The following is a 20560-nucleotide window of genomic DNA, read 5'->3' as shown; positions in this document are numbered from 1 at the left end:
CTTGAGTTTGCTTGTGATGCGACTGACACTAAAGTGCAATATAATATAATGTGTTTTACACACAACTCCAGTAGGACACAACATTACAGACAACTGGCTGCATTGTTGGCATCACATCGTCTGTTTGAACACAATCACTGATCTTCTGATCACAGATTGAAGTACTTACGTTGAGATTACACATAAGAGACGCTACAAGCCACTACTTGGCTTTATGACTACCCGGATTCATTACATTCATACTTATGGCCTCCGCCAGGATGTTATGTTTTCGGTTGTGGTTTCTCTGTCAGCAGGATTAGGAAAAAACGACTTCCCGATCTTCATGAGACTTGTGCGCCAAGGAAGAACAATCACACTTTGTAACGGATCCTAATGACGGGGCGGATGCACAGGTTATTTTTCACTTTAGTCCACTTTGCGTGATAGGGCTTCTGGTCCTGTCAGCGTGCTGCACTCTCAAAGTGCCGTTCTACTTGTATTCTGTGTCATTTGGCATTTTACCTTATGAATTATTGATACTTTTTTTTCTGGTATGCAGCTTTAACCCATTTTACTCTCACACCTGGTAAAAAAGTCGCAACTGCTGTTGTCACCAACCACCTGGCCACGCGTGTTTAATGCAGAGTAACCAGGCAACAATAAACTGTTTGTTTGTTGTTGTTTTAAATATTATTTCTACCAGATGAGCGTCTGTTTCTGTTCCACTGTCAGTTTGTTGCACGGCAGCCTCTTCCATGTGAAACTGTAATGAAGACTGTCGGGTGGCGCTGATGATTTCAAACGTTTCACTGCAAGACTGCAACCAAGGCCGGGATGTCAGGCCTTTGAGCTACTCACTGATCCTCCACTTTCCCCTTTTATCACTTTGTTCTGGATTAAAGCCAAATGTCTAAACTGTGTGATTATTCATCTGGAATATTGTTGCTGAGAGCAGCCTTGATGCTCAGTCCATCTGTGTGGATGCATAGACTGAATAAGATGAGAGCAGCATCAGTTTCAATGAGAGCCCCATGATGTAGCATTTTGATATGAAATACAACAATGTGCAAAGAAACCTGGGCAGCCGTCACTTTAACACAGCAGTATGTGTATACAGTAAGCATGTGTATATGCTTGGCTTGCAGTGTTAACTGGAGACAGACAGCACTTGTAAAATACGGTTTGTTCACAGTAAGGAACGATTTAATGAATAGAGGAAAGTAAACAGTAGATTTTCCCTGGGGTATTTGCAGGAGGGGTGGACTTCTGGGGAAACAAAGTGCCTCCGAGTTGCCAAAATATGGCTCAAAAAAGATGCCTTTTGTCGGCAACAAAGAAAATCTCCAAAGGAGAAATTGAGCAGTTCCTCATAAATGTTGCTCTTGTTTCTTTTTCACATTGCCTAACTTCCAGATTCCTCCTGTCATATTTATTTAGAGAAAATGCATCATTTTTATGTTAAAGATTACAGTTTGTATAGATCTTAATTGATCTGTTTGGGCAAAAATCCTTATTTTCACCATAGCAATTGAGCAGACAATATTTAATTATTCTATAAGTGTCCTCCTGTAGAGATCGGGGGGGTACTTTGAACAATTGTCCCATCTGTATTCAGTATTTACTAAAACACGATTGTGCGAGCGCAGCTCACTAAATAACAAACTACAACAGCAATCTCTTTAAAATCTGAAGTTTTCTGTTCCGATATACCGTACCTACTCTTTATATCTATGCAGAGCAGCTTGCACAGTTATTCGCGTTCACCTCAGAAAGTGCAAGTGTGGAACATTGGAATCTATTTCAGTGACACTGGAAGTGCTGATGACCAGCCGCAAGCCTTTAAAATCAAAGGGGAGTGCCGGGCTTTATTAAAATCCCAACCTGGAAATTGGGGCTTTGAGCCTTGAAACAGCATATTGCACAGGTGTAGAGGTGGCGTGCGTAGGCAGGAATACTCGTGGCAATTTCCTCTGCTTCATCATCTCATTCATTTACCGCTTTATGCGGGCAGTCTCTTTCAACTCTGCCTCCATTTTATGTTAAAAGAAGTTCAACTCCTCCTTGGTGAAGGATACTTCTATGATTAAGGTATATTTTAAATATTAAATCCAAATTGAAAAATGCATTAATGTCCACTCGCAGCAGTCATTTATTATTCAGCTTGGAGTTAAGGTATAGTGACTTGTAAATTGTAAAAGCAACTTGATGCTTCACCGCTGCTCCGGTTTGGTCTTAATTATAAAAAATATAATTCACTCTGTTGACGAACAATTATTTATTGCAAATCTTCAGAATGTTAAACAAGACAAAGAGTTTGTCTTTGCAGTTTGTCTGTCGTGTCATTCTTAGATTTGTAATACATCAAATCGATAAGTTTCAATCAACTTTCCCCGTCTCCAGTTCTGCTCCTGCCAGGTCTTCCGAAGCGGTGAAGGCATGGGCATCCGCCTGGACAGTGCCTCGGCCTTCCAGGGCGCTGTCATTTCGCCCCACTATGACTCCCTGTTGGTGAAAGTCATCGCCAGTGGGAAGGACCTGCAGACAGCCGCCTCCAAGATGAGCCGAGCCCTGGCCGAGTTCAGAGTGCGAGGGGTCAAGGTAGGACCACGTGTGCTTGATGGTGCGTCTGTGCAGCTTTTTCCTGCTTCCATTTGCATTTAATGTTCTCATTGTTGTCCCGTGTCGGGAGAAACCGATGACCTCTTGAGCTGAAGGAAAAACTCTGTGGTTAATGTCAAAACGTTGTGTCGTAAAGCTGGAGAATAAGCAAAGGTCATAGACCCAGGATGTTTGACATGTAAATGTGATATTTCTGTATCGGCCTGCTGTGAATGGATCCATAAGAGTCCATCTCAAAGTATTGAAGACAGTCCAGCGGGGTAGTGAGAGCGTTTAACGTCTATGTACTGAATCAGCTGCAGAGAACACGTCACTGCGAACTGGTGCTCTAGCGTTCTTGGACACTTCCTACAGCTCAACGCGAGGTGATAACATGCTCAGTACATTTATATATTTGGTTTTCAGACTGCTGGATATACGTCCCTGCAAAAACACAGAGGCCTATAATTTGATCAGCAGGTGCAAGCGGTTTTGTGGTGTCAGCAAAACAGTGTTCGGAGAGGGTGATTAAAAAATAATGAGCTGCGTGTGTTGTTAATGTGCCAGTCATATAAGCTCCTTATATCATGAACCACTTCACATGTCTCACACTTTCAATGGGCATAGTTTCAGGTTTTATTTATAAAATGGCTTATTTAATTATTTCAAGTGTTGATTTACACCTTTAATAATGTCCAATTAAACAGTCATCGCTGTACAAAGATTATTTAGGAAGTTAAATCAGGTATTTCATAATGAAAGTCAGTGTTTAAAAGAAGTTACATTTTATAAAGCCAGTTAATTACGAGTTAGATGAGAAAGAAGCACATAATGGACATTATATGGTTATTATTTATATTTCTGCTTTCTACTACTTTACTCACAAGTAGCCTAATTTGCATCTTTAATTTTCACTCCAATTAAAAATGAACAATTTGCTATCTGGAGTCTGAGGAAACACGCAGCAGGCTCACAACATGAGTCTTCTTTCGCCAGCACCTTGAGGTGAAAGGTGTCGTCGCAATTAATCAAGCTGCAGCTGGAAACGTTGAGCGGCCGAGTTCTTCGACGGGAATTAACCACGAGAGATTTCCACGAAAACTCTTAACTGTAGAAAATGAAGCATTTCAATTCAAGTGGATGCAAGTGAATGAAATATCAAGGTGAACACGTCTTCTAAGCAGTTGAGTTTTTACCACTCGTCTGTGCAACATGGCTGAGAAGGAAAGCAAAGCATTCTTATAACTTATAACGTTTGTGTTTGTTTTCTGCTTTGAACAGACATTAAAGCGGTATGTGAATATGATTGTGGTGTACATGCATGAAGGCTATACATCGTTTTATATTGTTAACCTTCGCTTTGCTGTGTTTCATCCAGGGTTTCCTACCTAAGATCGGTGAGAATAAAGGGAAGTGAGTCATGATGGTGACATTGCTCTCCTCATTTCTCATTCAACTTGCAGTGAACTTTACAAACTATCAGTACAGATTGAATAGATTAGTTCTTCTGATGGAGTATGACAGGGTTTGATTTGAGTCAAGACTTGATGAGCTTGTGGACACTTTGTCCTCTACGCTGCAGACACACACTGCGAAGACAACCTGATGTACTTTTCCTACAGTGGCTACAATTTAAATCATTCACTTTGTCTTCGGTAAGAATAAAACGGCCAATAAAGTGTGTGTGTGTGTGTGTCGCAGGCGAGCTGTGAGCAACCTTGGTGCACGCTACTAGGTTGGAGTATTTTCTATTCTGCACCAGCAAGCCAGTGCGAAGGCTTTGTAGCGCGTTGACACCAACAGAGAACAGTGCATTGATGCAAAGAACAGTGGATGACTGTTACAAGGTCTTGAATTAAACATGTTTCTCTTAACACTGCTGGTGGTGGACTGAAACCATGACAGCTTTTTTTCAAAGACTTGAAATTTGAGCAAAACCTGACTGCTTTTTCTTTCATTCTGAATCCATTGAACGTTGTTTAGAGTGGAGCTTCGGTTTTACAGTTAAACAATCCAATGTTGGCTTCTCCTGTTTTTATAATGGTGCTAGAAATCATCTATTGTCAGCTTGAAATCAAAACCACATTGTGTTTGATAACACACATTAGGAGTGCAGGTTTTCTATCTCATCTGGTGGTTAACTGCAACCACCTGGCATCTCGCGTTCTACGGGGGACACCAGACGGGCTTGTAACGTTAACGAATGTATACGTTGCACTGTCGAAGAAAATAGTTTGAGATGTGATGTCAGTTTGACGTCATTGCTAGATTATCTGTAGAGGCTAATTAACACCATCCATCTGATGTGTTGTGTATACATCGACTTCACAGTTGGAGGATCCAGTGCATTGCATGTCTCTGCCACTTGAGTACACTCATAGGTACAAAAGTGATGCATGAAAATGTCTAGAAGAAGAAGAATTGTTCCCTCGTTTGTTTGTTTGTTTGTGAGCGGTGGCCTTGGAGATTATTCTTACTGGTGACATTCCAACACAGCAACATTGTTGGCAACAAACCTAAGGCCTGTTAATGCTTTGGTCTGCTCTCAGAGATATGACACGCGGACATCCTCATAACTCTGAAGGGCTTTCTATTTCTTTCTCTTAGTAAACAACATGTGGCTACAGCCCAACTGAGACACTCTGTGTTTCGGGTCATTCTCTGACTTTGGTGGTGTCTCCATCCACCATAGATCCCTAGCACGTTAAGTATAACCTTCATCGTCCAGTGACAACCAGAAGTCACTTGGTTGATACTTTGCAATATGCCGCTCTCCTCTGTTGTGTGGAATTATGTTTGGCATTTCAGAAAGCTCCTTTTTATCTCCTGCCTGTGTGTGTGTGTGTGTGTGTGTGGTGTGTGTGTGTGTGTGTGTGTGTGTGTGTGTGTGTGTGTGTGTGTGTGTGTGTGTGTGTGTGTGTGTGTGTGTGTGTGTGTGTGTGTGTGTGTGTGTGTGTGTGTGTGTGTGTGTGTGTGTGTGTATGAGCCATGTGTGTTAAGCAGTGAAATGTCACACATCCAGCAGCAAAAAGAGAGAGGAGGAGTGATGGACAGGACATGTGGCAGCGGGGTAAATATAGACGGATAGAGGAGGAGGGGCAAACAAAACGAAAAGGGCAATCAAGATGGAGAGTGTGACATCAAACGGCGAGGAAGGTGGTCCGGCCCGTGGAGGCCAGTACACCTGTGGCTGTCGCTTTGTGTCTGCATTGTACTTTGCTGGATTGAAAGTTGATCTAGTGACATGGAGCGATGGATTACACAAATTACATTTGTCCTCAACACAAACTAAATACCGTGCTCTGTAACTAGGCATAGAGAAAGTCATGCTGACGTGATGTCTGTTGGGCTGCAGTAAGAGCGATAGTTGACATTTAAAGAGTGAAGGGTGGTGTATAATCGTTTATTTTTAGCCTATTATTTCCAAAGAAAATACCAGAGCAAAAGTGTGACATTGGTTTGATTCACCAGCTAGCTGCAGCAACAGAAGTTCTTTCAATCGACAGAAATAACAATTGTAAGTCTGTTTTCGTTAAAATCAACGACTTGTCCTTTTAAAAAAAAAAAGGGTGAGTTTTTTATTATTTATTATATCAAATCTCCTCCGAAGTGAAAGCTACCAGCTCTTAATGGAGCACAGGTGCACCTTTTGTCTACTTTCTTAATTACGCACACACTAAATTGTACAAGTGCTTCATGTCAATGCAAATATGGGAGCATCTGTCGTGTGCAGATTGCTCATTACACAGGTTGATGGTTGATGACTGAACAACTGATGAGCTCAGGAGCAGACACATGAGTCCCCCGCTGTAGAACATCAGATGGTTCGTGTTGCTTCCTGGAGCTCTGTGCGTGTGACGGAGAGATGGAGAAAGAAAAGGGAAGTTCCTCCACACAAAGAAACGGCAAAAGAGAGACGACATGAAAGGAATCGGGACTGAGGAGGAGCGAGGTACCGTTAGCTTAGCAAACGCTAAATCACCTGCTAAAGCCAGCACTATCTAGCTAGCTTGATTAGCAAGGTGCATCGATAATTCATGGTGTGTGTGATATTAATTGGGATTCTAATTTTGCAAAGCAACAAACCTGATTAAAACTAAATGTGCTAATCGGAAAATGAACAGCCGACTCCTTAAGACCGTAAAGTCATTAGGAAAATTGTAGCGAGGCGATAAATCAAGTGAGAAGAAGCTTCGTTTTCTCGCAGACTTCTTTTCGCAAACCAGCAAAGTTTCCCACTGCTGGATGTCTGAGCCGAGGTTTAAGGCTCCTCTGCATTGGCTTCACTTTTCCGACCCTTGATGGAGATGTGTGTGTTGTAGGTTTGCAAGTGTGTGTGTGTGTGTGTGTGTGTGTGTGTGTGTGTGTGTGTGTGTGTGAGACTCTTCACAGTTTGTTGCTTTAGAAGTCCTTTTTGTAACACCAAGGGCTTCGCTGTAGGCAGTGATGTTTATCTTTTACACCTCATCTGTGAGAGAGAGTTTGATGTGACCTGAGGTTGTTGGACCCTTCAGTGTGTGCGAGTGATGATTCCCATCTAGAGAGGCTCTTTGAAGAATCTGTAATGTTTCGCTTGTGATAGCCTGTCAGATCACAGGCTAGTTTCCATCCCTAAGATCACCACATGCTGGACTTCTTTTCATTTCACTGAGAGAGTTAAGATCTTTATTTTTTGACTTCGTACTTCTGTCATACGTGATTATTCGAGGGTCACTCTGATCACAGGCAGCCTCTGTAACCTGGTCTGGATCAGGGCTCAGTGGAGATGACTTAAGTGCTCTTATTGTACCGTCACGTTGCTTCCTGCTAAATAGAAAAACAATCCAAAGTAAAATAAAGTCTGTTTGATCTCCACGTGTAGTTTTCTCTCTCTCTTGCTGCCCCAGGTTCCAGAAAGTGTATTTACTATATATCCATGTATTAATGAACTCAACTTATGATCAGACTGCCAACCAATACCATGGACTCCTATTAGTAAACTATGCAGTTATACATTTCTTTGAATAAGTAATAATGGCACGCTCCTCCTCCTCGTGGGTCCAGTTAGAGTAGGTTGTACGGACACAGCTCTGTGTGTGGTATCAAAGTATCAGTAATCCATCCTCGCGTGCTGTTTACCCGGCCTCCAGCGTGCCTGTGTGTTTGTTAACCTGCGTCGGGGTGGATTTGTGAAAACGCCTGTCTGGCCAAGCTCTCCAGTTCCCAGGGCCTGCACTGTCATGTCCAACTCGTTTTCATTTCTGTATCTACCTGCCAAGTAAACAACTCCCCTTCTCTGTGTTTGAACTCTGTCTCCCTTCAGGAGCAACTTCTAGTTCTTCTTGTGTATCTCTTGCTTTCAGATGTCTGAGTCTCCGGTTAACGTCTCACTGACCTGGTTACATGTGGGGAGTTTCACACCTGCAGTCTGTTCTTAGACTCGTATCTCAAATATGTTATTTATATTGTTAAGTTCTGAGCGCTGAAGACTTCTTCAATTACATCCAAATGAAGATGAGACATGAACCGCACAAGTGCCACTGCTCTGCAAATGGCTTTTCAAGGTTTTTAAAAGCGAGTAAAATGAAAGAAAGTTAGAGTTTAAAGCTAGTTCATTTACTTGATTTGTTCTTGGTCTTGTTGGTCAGGCCCATCCCTGAGTTTACAGCAGCAGTGTTGACCTGCAGTAGTAACAGGATGAGTCCTTCTTCCTTCTCATCTGACGTTGACCTCTTCTAACCTTTGCGTCGTGTTGCAAAGCAGGAGAAGGCCGACGCACTGATCATCCAGGATCGTTCACTCAGGAGGAGCGAGACGCCAAATCCATCTCATCTCTGACTTATAAGTGGGAGGAATAAAAGGTTTAGACACACTCTGACAACACACACACTCTCTCACACACGAATATGTGTCTCTGGGGGCCCGGGTTATCAGTCTATCTATTCTCCATTTTACACCTCTAACAGCCATTTGCACGGTACTTAATCACACAAACAGTGTGTGTGTGTGTGTGTGTGTGTGTGTGTGTGTGTGTGTGTGATAAGTACAAGTCCTGGAAAAGCCTTATTTCAGGAAATTGAATACAAGATCAAGAACATGCTAATTCAATTGGTGAGAGTGAATAAATACGAGTGTTTTGGGGACGGAGGAATGGAAGGAGAAGAATGGTGAAAGTTAGGATGTAAAGAGTGTGTAGTATTGAAATAATTGTGTGAAGGACACAGATGAGGATGCAGTGGTCGACACGGATATAAAAGGCAGAGCTGTGTGTGAGCAGAGAGGCAGGCGGACTCCTACAACCTCAGTTGTGAACTGCCGAAAACTAAAGCCTTAACAAGGAAAGGTTTCACATGTTCATCCTCCACTGACGTGTGTGTGTGCTGCTCTGTAGTACAAGGCAACAGTACCTTTCATTATTATTTGCAGCTTCAGCTGATGTTCGCAGGCTGCAGAGTTCTCACTCTTTGAATGAGGACATATCAAATATATTGATACCGTATGTATGTTTTTACATAATTGTGTTGCCCGTGTCGAACCTTCAAGCGTCTCTCATTGCATTGGTTGATTGGCTGCTGGGCTGCCAGGCTGCACTATTGATTGGAGCCTGTAGCCTACAAACGTTGCTACAAGGCGCCTCACCCCCCCCCCCCCCCCCCCCCCCCCCCCCGACATGTCTACAAAGTGTTTAGAAAAATCACCTTCAAAACTGCTTCGACACCTGGAGACCAAGCACCCGGCGTTAAAAGACAAGCCGTGGAGTTTTTTGAAAGAAAAAAACATGAACAAGAAGGACAGAAGCAATTAGTGATGCGAGTGCACGGAGAGCGTCATACTTAGTGACTAACCGTGTCGCTAAGAGAAGAAACCTTTTACTATTGGTGAAGAAGTTATCCCCCTAGATTGGAGCGGCTCGTTGCAGAGACACACGCTCAGGGCTCCCACTAATTCAGCGTAATGGAGAGTTTTCTATGCACTTTATATTTGTTTGTATGTCGGCCGTATCATTTTATTTCATCATATTTATCCCCCCCCCCACACTTCGAAGGCCGGTCCGTGAAAATATTGTCTTACATGAAACCGGTCCGTGGAGCAAAAAAGGTTGGGGACCGCTGCTTTACAACATCCGAAGGTGAGACGACAAAGAGTGCAGATAAGACGAGAAGGGCGACGTTAAGATGACAGATGGCAGAGCGGCCACTCAGCACTAAGCTATTCACTTCAACACATACACACAATGTACAAGCAATCACCCATAAAACAGCTGTTTTACAGCGAAAACAATCTCACACATACAAGTATGTTCACCCAAACATGATTTACAGACTTAAACTGCCACTCCAGCATAAGAGTCTGCCGTCACGTAGCAAACACGCGCTACAACGACACGTCAACACAAACACAATGTCTTAGAGCTAAAACCGACAGACACAAGACAGACGTGCTTAACGCCGGAACTGGCGTCTCGCTGGCCGTACGCACATCATTTCAAACACAGCAAGTTCGAGCTGCTTGGTGTCAACTGGGACTTTAAAGCCATAATCAGGATTAAACGGCTGGAAATCTGCCGTGACGAAGCGGATGGGAGGGAGGGAGAGGAGGAGAGGGAAGCTGGATGATGCTGCAGAAGAAAGACAAACGCACAAAGGAGAGAAAGATGGAACGAGGAGAGAAGGAAAGTTTCCATTCAAATGGGACTTAGTGAAACTTTGCAGGAGAAGAATCAGTTCATCACCTGATCCCATTCTGTGTTTTCTCTTTCTACGCTCAGGTTAATCTGTCCATGCACACTTTCAGAGTTGTCCAAAAACCTGGCAGATGTGGATGCAGGATGCAGAAATATCATAAGAAAGATGATTCAAATATTTCCTTTTCGACAGCTGGATCACTTCACAGCAGACGTGTGGCTCTTCTTTAGCTGTCCCCTCTCTCTGTCTGTCCCGTTCTCACGGGCTCCTCATCCTCACTTCTTCACGCTTTATCCCCCCCCCCCCTCCCTCTCTGTCATTCTTTACCTTCAATCTGCCATCTCGTCTGCGGTGACGGCACAGCTTGAGTCGAGCCGCGTGCACGTAAAAAGAACGAACACTCACTCACTCTGTGCCCTCAGTAGCTGCTGTGGACGTCTGTGTGAATATTAATTTGTGATCAGAGTGAGCGTTGGGGGCAGGAGGGGGGGGGGGAGGGGGTGAGGAGGAGACGACCTTGCTGGGGTGAAATCTGATTAGTTGGGTGAGTTATGTACTTTGCTCGGAAACGGGCCATGGTATCGGAGGTCAACCGCAGTTCACATCGTTCCAACTCCTTGTGACTGCAGTGTGTGTGCTCAGTGACAAAATAACAAAACAAATTAAATCCAAAGATTGAAATAAAAAGATTTAGCCTGAGGGGAGACAGAACATCCAATATTAGAAAGAAAGCACATGTGGACACATCATGTCATTGCTGCTGGTAATCTCACGTGGCATGTTGTCTTGAAGCACACTTCGATTGGACATTAACATGTTCATAAATTGAGAGGTAATGACCGGTGCACTTTCAGCAGGAGACGTTGACCTCAGGCTCAGTCAGCAACATGTTACTGTTGAAGAGCACAGAATGGGGCGTTAATGAAGTTTACACCTACGCTGTCACTTTGTGGAGACTAGAAGCTCTGCAGACACCTGAGGGCAGCCACCACTGTTGATTACCTGTTTCTTTAATCACAGCAGGACATGAAATCCTTACCACAGCTAAATGTGGCTTTCAGCAGGAGGAGTGGTGTTGTGCACAGACGTGAATATTGAGATTCAGCAGCGGTGAATTTGTGAATACAAATTCAGAAATAGGAGGAGTAGGGTCCAGGGTGAAGTGGGAGTTTTTAATTAAGAGTCCGTACACACATTGATTAATCAACATGTTCAAACACACTGGAAGGTTTTAGGGCTTAATCATCTGTTACACACCCACAAACATTAATACAATCTGCCTGCAAGACAATTAACACTCAGACACGCTCGTTCCCAGTGTTGGGGGGGTCGGGAGCCACATGTAGTTAAAGGAGTTGGCTGGTAGTTAAACTACCATTATAGCTGCAGAGGGATGCATTTTTTTGTAGTTAACTACTAAAAAAAAACACATTTGGCCAATAAATTATTTACATTTTTTATCCTCTACTGTAATTAAACCCTTCTTTCCGTTTTCTTCCCATACATTCACCAGGCAGACCATTGTTCAAGCTGTTGATGCAGTTTAAAAAGGTACAAGTTCATGTATTTATTTTAGTTCAGCTGGTAGAGGTCTGGTGAGAAAGGCAGCAGGCACATTTCTCTTAGACTAAGTGTTCAAGTGGGTCAAATGTTCTAAAACGCTGCAAGTCGAACATTTTAGAGGTTTCTTTTGTGGACAATTTTTTGAAATAATAATAATACATATTATTTGTAAAGTGCCTTGCCAAGCTAAAAGCAATCTCAAGGCGCTCCAATGCAGGACGACAACAACAACAACAACAACAACAACAGACATAAGATTTTACAGAAAGGCTTTTTTGAAAAGAAAGGTTTTTAGGCTCTTCCTGAAGGAGTCGGTGGCCTGTGGAGCCCTCAGGAGTTCTGGGAGGGAGGAGGCGAGGAGCGGCTGAGCAGACGGCCCGATCGCCCGTGGTGCGGAGCTTAATAAACTTAATTGATTGGCAGGTTTTGCTGGCCTGTGACTTTCACTCATTGGTAGCTTCCTGCTAATTCTCAGATAATAAGCTCAACAACACACTGACTTATACTTTGGAATAAGTAGCAACTTGGACAAAGATATCCTCATCAGGGTTTCTGGCAGATCGTGTTAATTGAAAATAAACAGCCTCAGTTGATGCAATGACTCTCTAAGCTTTGGGATTGAGACGTTTTCTCTCCGAGTGCTTTGAACGGCCTTCAAATTGCTTTTTATTGAAACAGAAATTCCAGTTGCTTGTAAATCATGCAGCTCATGGTGTGAACACAAGTTAATGCAGGATATACATTTGAACCGTGCCGGCTCTTCTTTTCTCACACATTTTCAGCTCTAATTGAACAGACTTCACGGCGCACGGGAGTGGATTGCTCTCGCCTGATTATTCCAGTCACACTCGCAGAGACAATGCTTTGCTTTCCAAACAGTTCATCTTGAGGGCAGCGTTAAATGCGGCAGTAGTTTATTCTTAGGTGCAGTAAAATGTGTTGACTGCACCTGTGAATGCATTTGTTTTTTCAAAGGTCTTAAATATGTGCAGACCTTGGAGGCAAAGCCGATCCGTCAGCGCTGCCAATTCTGCTCATTAAAAGCAGAGCAGTTTTCCTGTTTTTATGTGGCGGCAGTACCGGAGCTGGAGGTCTTTTTTACACTAAAAAACGACATCATATACCTCCTTATGAGTTGTGCAGGTTATTTGACAGCTGGCTTTGCTTGTTTCCGTTGCAACATCTGGCAAGCCAGTAGCACTGACAGTTTTAATGTTAAAGTTTTTTTCCCCAGCCTGAGCCTGAGGTATACCTGCTCCCGACTAAAACTTTCGAGCCTCCTTCAGCGTCGGCTGCTGAGGCTAAATGATGTATGCTTTGCTAACCGTTCAGCACAGTTCTTCAACACATACAATCCCTGTCCAAACACATCATATCGTGACAGTGATAAGTGCCAATCCCACCGTTCAATTACGCTGAGTGTGCATAAGCATGTATGCACACATTTTGAATTACACAGCCTTACTCGACAATTGTGCCTAAATACTTAAGACTTGGAAAGAGAAAAGTGACGTGCTACATTTACACAGTAGTGTGTAATGTTCTTGTTGGCTGTAAAACAAGCCTTGTCCATTGCAGCCCTCCGGTTTAGACATTTACAAAGGCCTCGTTGAGGCCCTGCGGAGCCACAAGGCCGGCAGATGTGACATGTTTACAGCTGTCCTGGACAAAGCCTCTCAGAGTGGCATTTCATCACCAAGTCTAGACTGCTGGATCGATATGAAGGGAGAGAGGGAAAGAAAAGAGTCTAAAGTCCTGCTATTCCAGCTGACGGACTAAAAGTGTTGATGCTAAAATAAATAAATGTGTTTTTAGACATGCTGAATATCTAAAGGTTGACTTGAGGAAGTAGAAACATGCTCACCAACATCTCTCTGCTGTTGCATGTTCTTATAAAGTTGACAGTTTAATTGCAACATCTCTTGCTCAAATGTGGAGACAGAAACACCGCCGTCCTCTTTTAGCAAAAACCAGTGTTGTCAGTAATATATAAACGGCATATTTGCTGTGTTTTTATGTTGCCTGCTGTTTTTGAATTGAGGAAATGAGTGCCAGTGTGCTTTACACACAGCAGCCTCTTCTACCAAACAACATATTTGCTGAAAGTTAGTTGCTTCCTGGAGCCTCGGATGTTAAATGCAATGTGACACTGAAGCATGGGGTTATTTACAGTTATGAACTTTGGGGGTCTTTACACACACTGTGGCAATGACTCAGCACAGAAAGTGTCATGACTGGTCAGAAAGGCAGTCGTTCCCATTCCTTTTAAGAAGCACCTCAAATCACCTTCTCCACACTGAATCATACCGTCTCTCCACGTCTCCACGCTCACTCTAATTTGCTCTTAACTTTCTTTCTTTGAGTCTCCCGTCTCCCTCAATTTAAGAAGAATCTTTTTTTTTTTCTAGTGGTGTTGGTGATCTAGGAGCTGAAGCTTATTCTACCACTGCCTTCACTCTAAGTGGCTCTGGGTAAGAACATTAGGTGAATACCTCAAATATAAAAATGTTCCCGGAAATGGTCTGAGATTTCTTTTCTCTGCAGAAGCTGCCACGAAGCTGTCCGTCAAACGACTTAAAACCATCCTGACAGAGATAATTGAATAAGTACTTTGCTCTCCTGTCAGCACACTTGGAAAAAGATCATTTAAATAAATTGATATGATCTAATTAAATCCCAGTGAGTCTGGCAGCACTGATGGGCTTCAACCATTGGAATGGACTGTGTGTTTATTCTGTGGACTGAAGCAACAATAGATTCAGATGTGGCAGCTTGGAAACAAATACACACAGAGCCTTTTAGATATTAAACAGGAATCAACTGTTCTGCCTGAATAATCAAAGATTTATTGTCCAGACACTTCAGAAAAATGCTCATCTGTTGATTTGGTTTGCGATGGGCTCTTTGATATTTCCACTCAGACACTGACGGACACAATGAGACGACGCTCTGCTGTTGCAGGCGCAGCACACGCTCCCATGCTAGGTGGCAGAACACTATTTTGCACGTGAAAAGTCCGGCATCAGAAAGACAAAGTCCTAAAGTTACAAGATGAATTATATCAGGTTTGGACTTGTTTACTCCCGCAAAGCCGGATAATGGTTTGAGCTTCTTGGACAGCATTAAAAAAACTCATTTGTAGGTCAGCAGAGAGGTGAAGCGGAGAAGAAGCAGCGATAATGAAGGGTGATGAACAGAATGCAGAATTAGGGGAGAAAAACATCACAGAGAAAAATAAAGTGTTTAAAGCTAGAAGAAAACAAGAGTGCTATTAAGAGGACTGGCAAAAATATTTAAAAGTGCGACAAGAAGAGGAGGGATGAAGAGAAAGAGAGATTACTCTGGTAGAGTGCCTCCTGTTTTAGCTTTAATGGCTGATTGAGAACAAAAGTCTCATTTCTAATTCTAATGAGTTTAATTATGACTTGCCCTTTGCCAGGTGTTTGGAACTGCTAATGTCTGGATTCATTAATTGTCAATTAAAACTGAATCAGGTGCAGGCTCCCAATCTCAGCCAGCTCTCAGAACAAACATTAAAAAGTAGAATAACAGTTTGTTGTGTTCAGATGTTCGACAGTACGCACAAAATAAAACCGAACGTTTTGATAAGCGATGAAGATGGATTTATGATACGCCTCTCGAAGGGAACTGGCTTTTTCTTATCCGTGTTTGTCTGTGATTAGTTTGCTTTCCAGTCTGTAATGTGGCTCCTGCTGTTGAAGACGTTGGAGGAGGGACAGACGGCAGGAGTGCAAGAGAGGATGCTTAAAGACTGATCACATCCATGGAGACGCGGAGGCCGATTGTTTAGAGAATCCAGACTTTTCATTCTCTCAGATTGCAGTAATACGGTGTGTGTTTCCTGCTCTTTGTGTGCATGTCAAACAGTGTGTGTACTTGGGAGAGAATAAGGGGATTTGTCTCGTTTTTAGTAGACTATGTATTTGAGCTTAATGCTCTAATGCTGCTGCAGAGAAAACAAATGCTTTCATCTCAGGCGAGCGAGGATAAGGTTGGGGGGAGGATACGTTAAGGGTTAACTGCAACCTTTACCTTCTTTATTCCCTCTGCTCCTCATCCCCTTTTATCTTCTACGTCTTCTTTTTGATTTGAATCCTTTTGGCTCCCTCGGGTCCTGCACTTCATGTCATATAGGATAACACATATACCACTTATTGTATTATTAATAAGTAAAAACCTATTAATATTTCAAGCACATATGCCACAATATTATGAAGAGCATGATGACTTCCAGCTCCTGCCTTTGCCTTTAAATCTCAGTTTAACGTCTGGGCTTTTATCTATGAAGATGTCCAGATATGGGATTAAAGGTAAAATGGTGTTTTGCTTTCTCCATTGCTGGAGGGTCCAGTTATAGTGGCAGGCAACAAGACATCGGATATCAGGCCGGTACTGATTAAAACATCGGTGACGATGATAATAAATCTTCTATCACAATATTGATTCAAGTATCGATTGCATGTCCGGCTTTACAGTGGGAGAGATTCTGGCAGCCATTGCTTGACATGCATTTGAAAGTTGGCACACAGCAGTAATTATGTTCCTGTACTGACGCGTCGTGTGATGTCAGCCGGAGCAGCGGTGTGGTCTGTACAGTTGTGCAGGAGGCCGCGCGTGCACGGTTAAAGGTCCTCCGCACAAATGTTCTCTTTGTTCGTTCCTCTGAGGCTCTTTAAAGGGAACATTATGTTCAGCCAGGTTTTAAGACTACAATGAGCGTCCCAGTATAGTACTGGACTGTGTAATGAAATTGGTCAAGCAGTGATATTTGGGTGGTGTGCAGCACTAAGTTGGCCGTACTGTGGGTTTATTCTATTTAAAAAACACTTGAACTTCCATTATGGTGACTGTGTTCATGCAGATAAAGAGCTGCGCAATTAAACTGTCACCTTTTTCTTTCCTCCTGTTATTCTCGTTATTGTCCCGTCACTCACTGGCTTTTCCAAAAGGTATTTCTTCTTCATTATTCTATTCATTGACTGCTCTTTATTTTGTTATTAAATGTCTGTATATATGTGATAGGAAAATACAGGAAATACTGATTGTAAAGCACAGCAGGGGACAGGAGGTGAACTGCTCTTTCTAAGAACAGTTCCTCAGTCTAGTGAATTAGCACGTCTGGGACCTGAGTTGATCAGTACATCTGTGTTTACTGTAAACCCCCATGTTGTAGAACAAAGGAGGACTGACCTGGAAGCTCTTCGTGACTTCCTGTCCTTTGAATGGGTATAAATACTGAGGCTGGGGGATTTGCTCCGGTGAGCAACACGGCAGACTTTACAAACCTGTACATGTGAGTTTTGATCATCCATTGTATGAATAAACTCAAGCTCCTTCTTGCAAGAATATAGATTAAACCCTTTGATTTGATTTGAATCCTGACTTCGTGGCGTTATTAGGAATATTTTTCTAACAATATGTCAATTAGTTTAAGTATAATATTGAGGTACTTTATACATAAGCATTATAGATGAATTGTAATGGATTTTAATCTGATGACACACTGACACGGGGGTCAGTCTGCTGCCTCACGACTGCTTTTAATGCATTTTGCTGCTAATACTTTTATACTTTAAGTAAAACTCTTTGTACTTAGTAAAAGACACTTGTACTTCTTCACTACTGTATGCATAAAGCTTTCTGACATCCACCCCTGAGCCTTGCAGCGGCCGTCTGTGGTTGGAAGGTTAAATTATATTCAATATAACTCGATAATGGCAGAAATCCAGCAGGAACAAACCGAGGGGAAAAGGGTCATCGCCGTTGTGGGCGTCCAGCCGCGCTCGCAGGGTAACGGAGGTGACGCGTGAAACCTTGTTGCCGTCCTTTGTAGAATGAAACACCCTGCAGACAGTTTTTCAATATTAATTATGGGATTAGTAGCAGCACACGAGCAGGCGAGTGACATGCTCGGGTTGAAACTTGCTATTTAGCTTTCAGCGAAAGGCTCATGCTGTACTGATGCAACTTGACTGGAGTGTGTAGGTGGCACTAATGTTCTTTATTGTTCGTATGTGTTCCTCAGGTAGCACACACACTGCTGTGTTTAAGGGATTGGTTCCTTCTGGAGACGCCCATTTGTACTCTGAGTCTTTGAGATATTTTGGGTAAATATCCACCAACTGTCTTGAGCTAAAGTTAGAAATAAAATCACAGAACAACAAATAGCAAAGTGTGAGCATCTTTCAGCAACACATTGTGTCGTCGCTGTTGCTCATGCCACAGATTGCAGCTCGCTGCGACATCTGTCTTCAGCTCCAGAATAAATATTTAATTATTCATATCTTGTGACAGCGATGGTTCACAAAAGGACGCTGATTGAACTTCACTGTTTATTGAGACGAATCAGTTGTTCATGTAGGTGAGTGACCTAAACTGTGTCCTTGGAACCATGTTGGGGTTTTTATCACATGCTAGATTGCTGCAAAGTTATTTTATGATTCTGCAACTTTCTACAAGATGAAACCAGTGATCTGAAAACAGTTTTTGAGTATATTTGCATTGCACTCAAATGAATAACTCGCTAACACTTGTCGGTCTTTCACAGGCGCACATGGAAACGTGTGTTGGTAGAATGTCATGCTGCATGTTTTCAGAGAGGAAGTGCAACATCAAACTTAGTGTTCCTCTTAGTGGCATTATTGTAACTCTCCTTTTCACATATTTTAAAGTTTGTAGTATGCTAACCCCATATTTAGCATATGTTTTTATGACAGCAGAGTGTCTTTTAATTTTACTTGACAAGTTCCAAGTTGAGAAGTGTTTTTCTTCACATAGCAATTGGTTTTCAGTAGAAAGTGGTGGTGTATATAGATAGATATATATCTATATAGATATATAGAGTACAATACAGAAGTCTTGCAATATTAAATGAATGCATTGCAACTTGTACTTGCAGATTAAAATCTGGGATCTTATTGTTTCCTGCTGCATAAATGGACATTTTTGACTGCTTCAAATGTTTGGTCACCCCCACATCTACAAAACCTCATTGGTCAAGTGATGCAACAAAAATCAACAGGCATTCAACAAACAATTATTTACAATGTTTCAACCCAACACAAGACTTCCTCAGGCAAAAAAAACCAATGAAATGTTTTGGGTCCAGACATTGATGATGATGAACAACTCTCATTCCAGTGTGCAGCGTTTCCTGTCCTAATCTCTTCATGCAATCACACTCATGATGATAATGAACATGCACCTCCTTAATAAACACCATGTTTCCTTCAGTGAACTGATAATACAGACTCTTTATAGCTCCTGCAGCTTTCTGACTCTGTTCTACTTTCTTTCAATTCAAACCGAACTTTCAATGTCGTCAACTAAGAAGAAAGCGACTCATTAAGCAACCCTAACAACGCACAAAGGTCCGAAACATCCAACGGCAGCGTAACACTCTGAATATTTCATAACAATAATGTCCCGCAGCTTTTGGCCTTTAAGCATGACTAGATGAGGAGCAAGGTTAAATTGCTTACTGGCTGGTGCTGTGAACTGAAAGGCTAAAGGACCTTCGCTCAGCAGTTGGTTCCAATAATAGCTCAACCACATTCCCTCCTTCCAGAGTCTGTAAGTCTGTGTCTTCAGGAACCTGCAGTTCTTATGTTAGATTGGGTCCCAGTTGAATCGTAAGCAGTAGGGCCAGGGGCAAAATTGTAACGCCAACAGCTGGATCATATTTTTCAGCTGAATTATGTAGTATGACAATCATCTGTTCCCTCCGCAAGGAAAGAAGGCAAATAGTGAAGCATTGAGCGATTTGTTGAACCATCGCTGTGGCTGTTAGTATATCTAATTGGGTCGAGGTATTTGGGAGATTTACATAAAACTCTCTTAGGTTTTTAGTGATGGTAAATGCTGTTGGGTCAGAGATGTGAGTGGATTTGGGGGGTTTTCGCCTCCCTAATTGAGCATCAACAAAAAGCAAATGTAAGCTGCTTGTATTTATTAACAGAGCTCAGCGATTGCGCATGTTTGTAGCATTTATCGAGCAAAAGAAACCCTAGAAATGCTATAAATGAGTTTATTGCAAGTAGTTATTGATGTCTTCTTCCCTTTCAATTCTACTTTAGATCTGTCTTTGACATCTGTCTTTGTTGTTTTGCTTTGTCTCTCTCGACCCTCCTCTCTTTATCTGTCCTTTCTCACTCCCTATTCTCGTCTCCTCCTGTTGTGTGCTCTCTAGAAACCAGGCAGAAAGCCTGAAAGATGACTCCCCACTGTATCTGTCTCTTAGTCTTTGCCGCTGTCTCTCACACACACATGCACACACACCAAGATCCCTTACTGTCACCCTCTCAGAAAAGAAGCCGCAGAACGTCACAAGATGAGAAGAGTTACAAAACTTCACTCCCTCCCTCTGATCAGGAGTCTGAAGGGAGCCCGCAGGGGAGGATGAGTCGGAGGAGGTGGGAGCGTCGCCACACGGTGGACTGAAAGAGAGAATGAGTGAAAACTGATGAAAAAAGGGCAGGAAGCTCCATGTTCGGGGAGAAAAGTGAAGAAGAGATGGGCAGTGGGCGGGATGATGGGAGAGGTACTGATGAGCAGGAGAAGCCCAGAGCTGAAGTAAGAAAAAGACATCTGGCACTACATATGACAAAAGAATAGATGTCAGGAATAAACCAGGTGATGGGGAAGAAATAGAGAATACTGGAAGGAAATAAAGAGAGAAACTTGAGAGAAGAGACGTGGAGAAGCAGAGAATGGAACTCGAGCTGAAGTTTTCT

The 20560-nt window shown here is 42.6% G+C and overlaps 1 protein-coding gene across 3 annotated transcripts in view; it reads left to right on the top strand.

Annotated features, from left to right (window-relative positions):
• The window catches only part of pcxb (pyruvate carboxylase b), a 248890-nt gene that overhangs the window by 117425 nt on the left and 110905 nt on the right, over positions 1–20560 (top strand). For all 3 annotated transcript variants that reach the window (XM_029455184.1, XM_029455185.1, XM_029455186.1), the window contains exon 12: positions 2398–2580. In XM_029455184.1, the coding sequence (XP_029311044.1) occupies positions 2398–2580 (183 nt within the window). The remainder of the gene's footprint in view (positions 1–2397; positions 2581–20560) is intronic.

This window comes from Cottoperca gobio, chromosome 18, assembly GCF_900634415.1.
Source record: "Cottoperca gobio chromosome 18, fCotGob3.1, whole genome shotgun sequence".
NCBI lineage: Eukaryota > Metazoa > Chordata > Actinopteri > Perciformes > Bovichtidae > Cottoperca > Cottoperca gobio.
The sequence above is the reverse complement of the archived record's forward strand: the minus strand, read 5'-3'. Positions and strand labels throughout refer to the sequence as shown.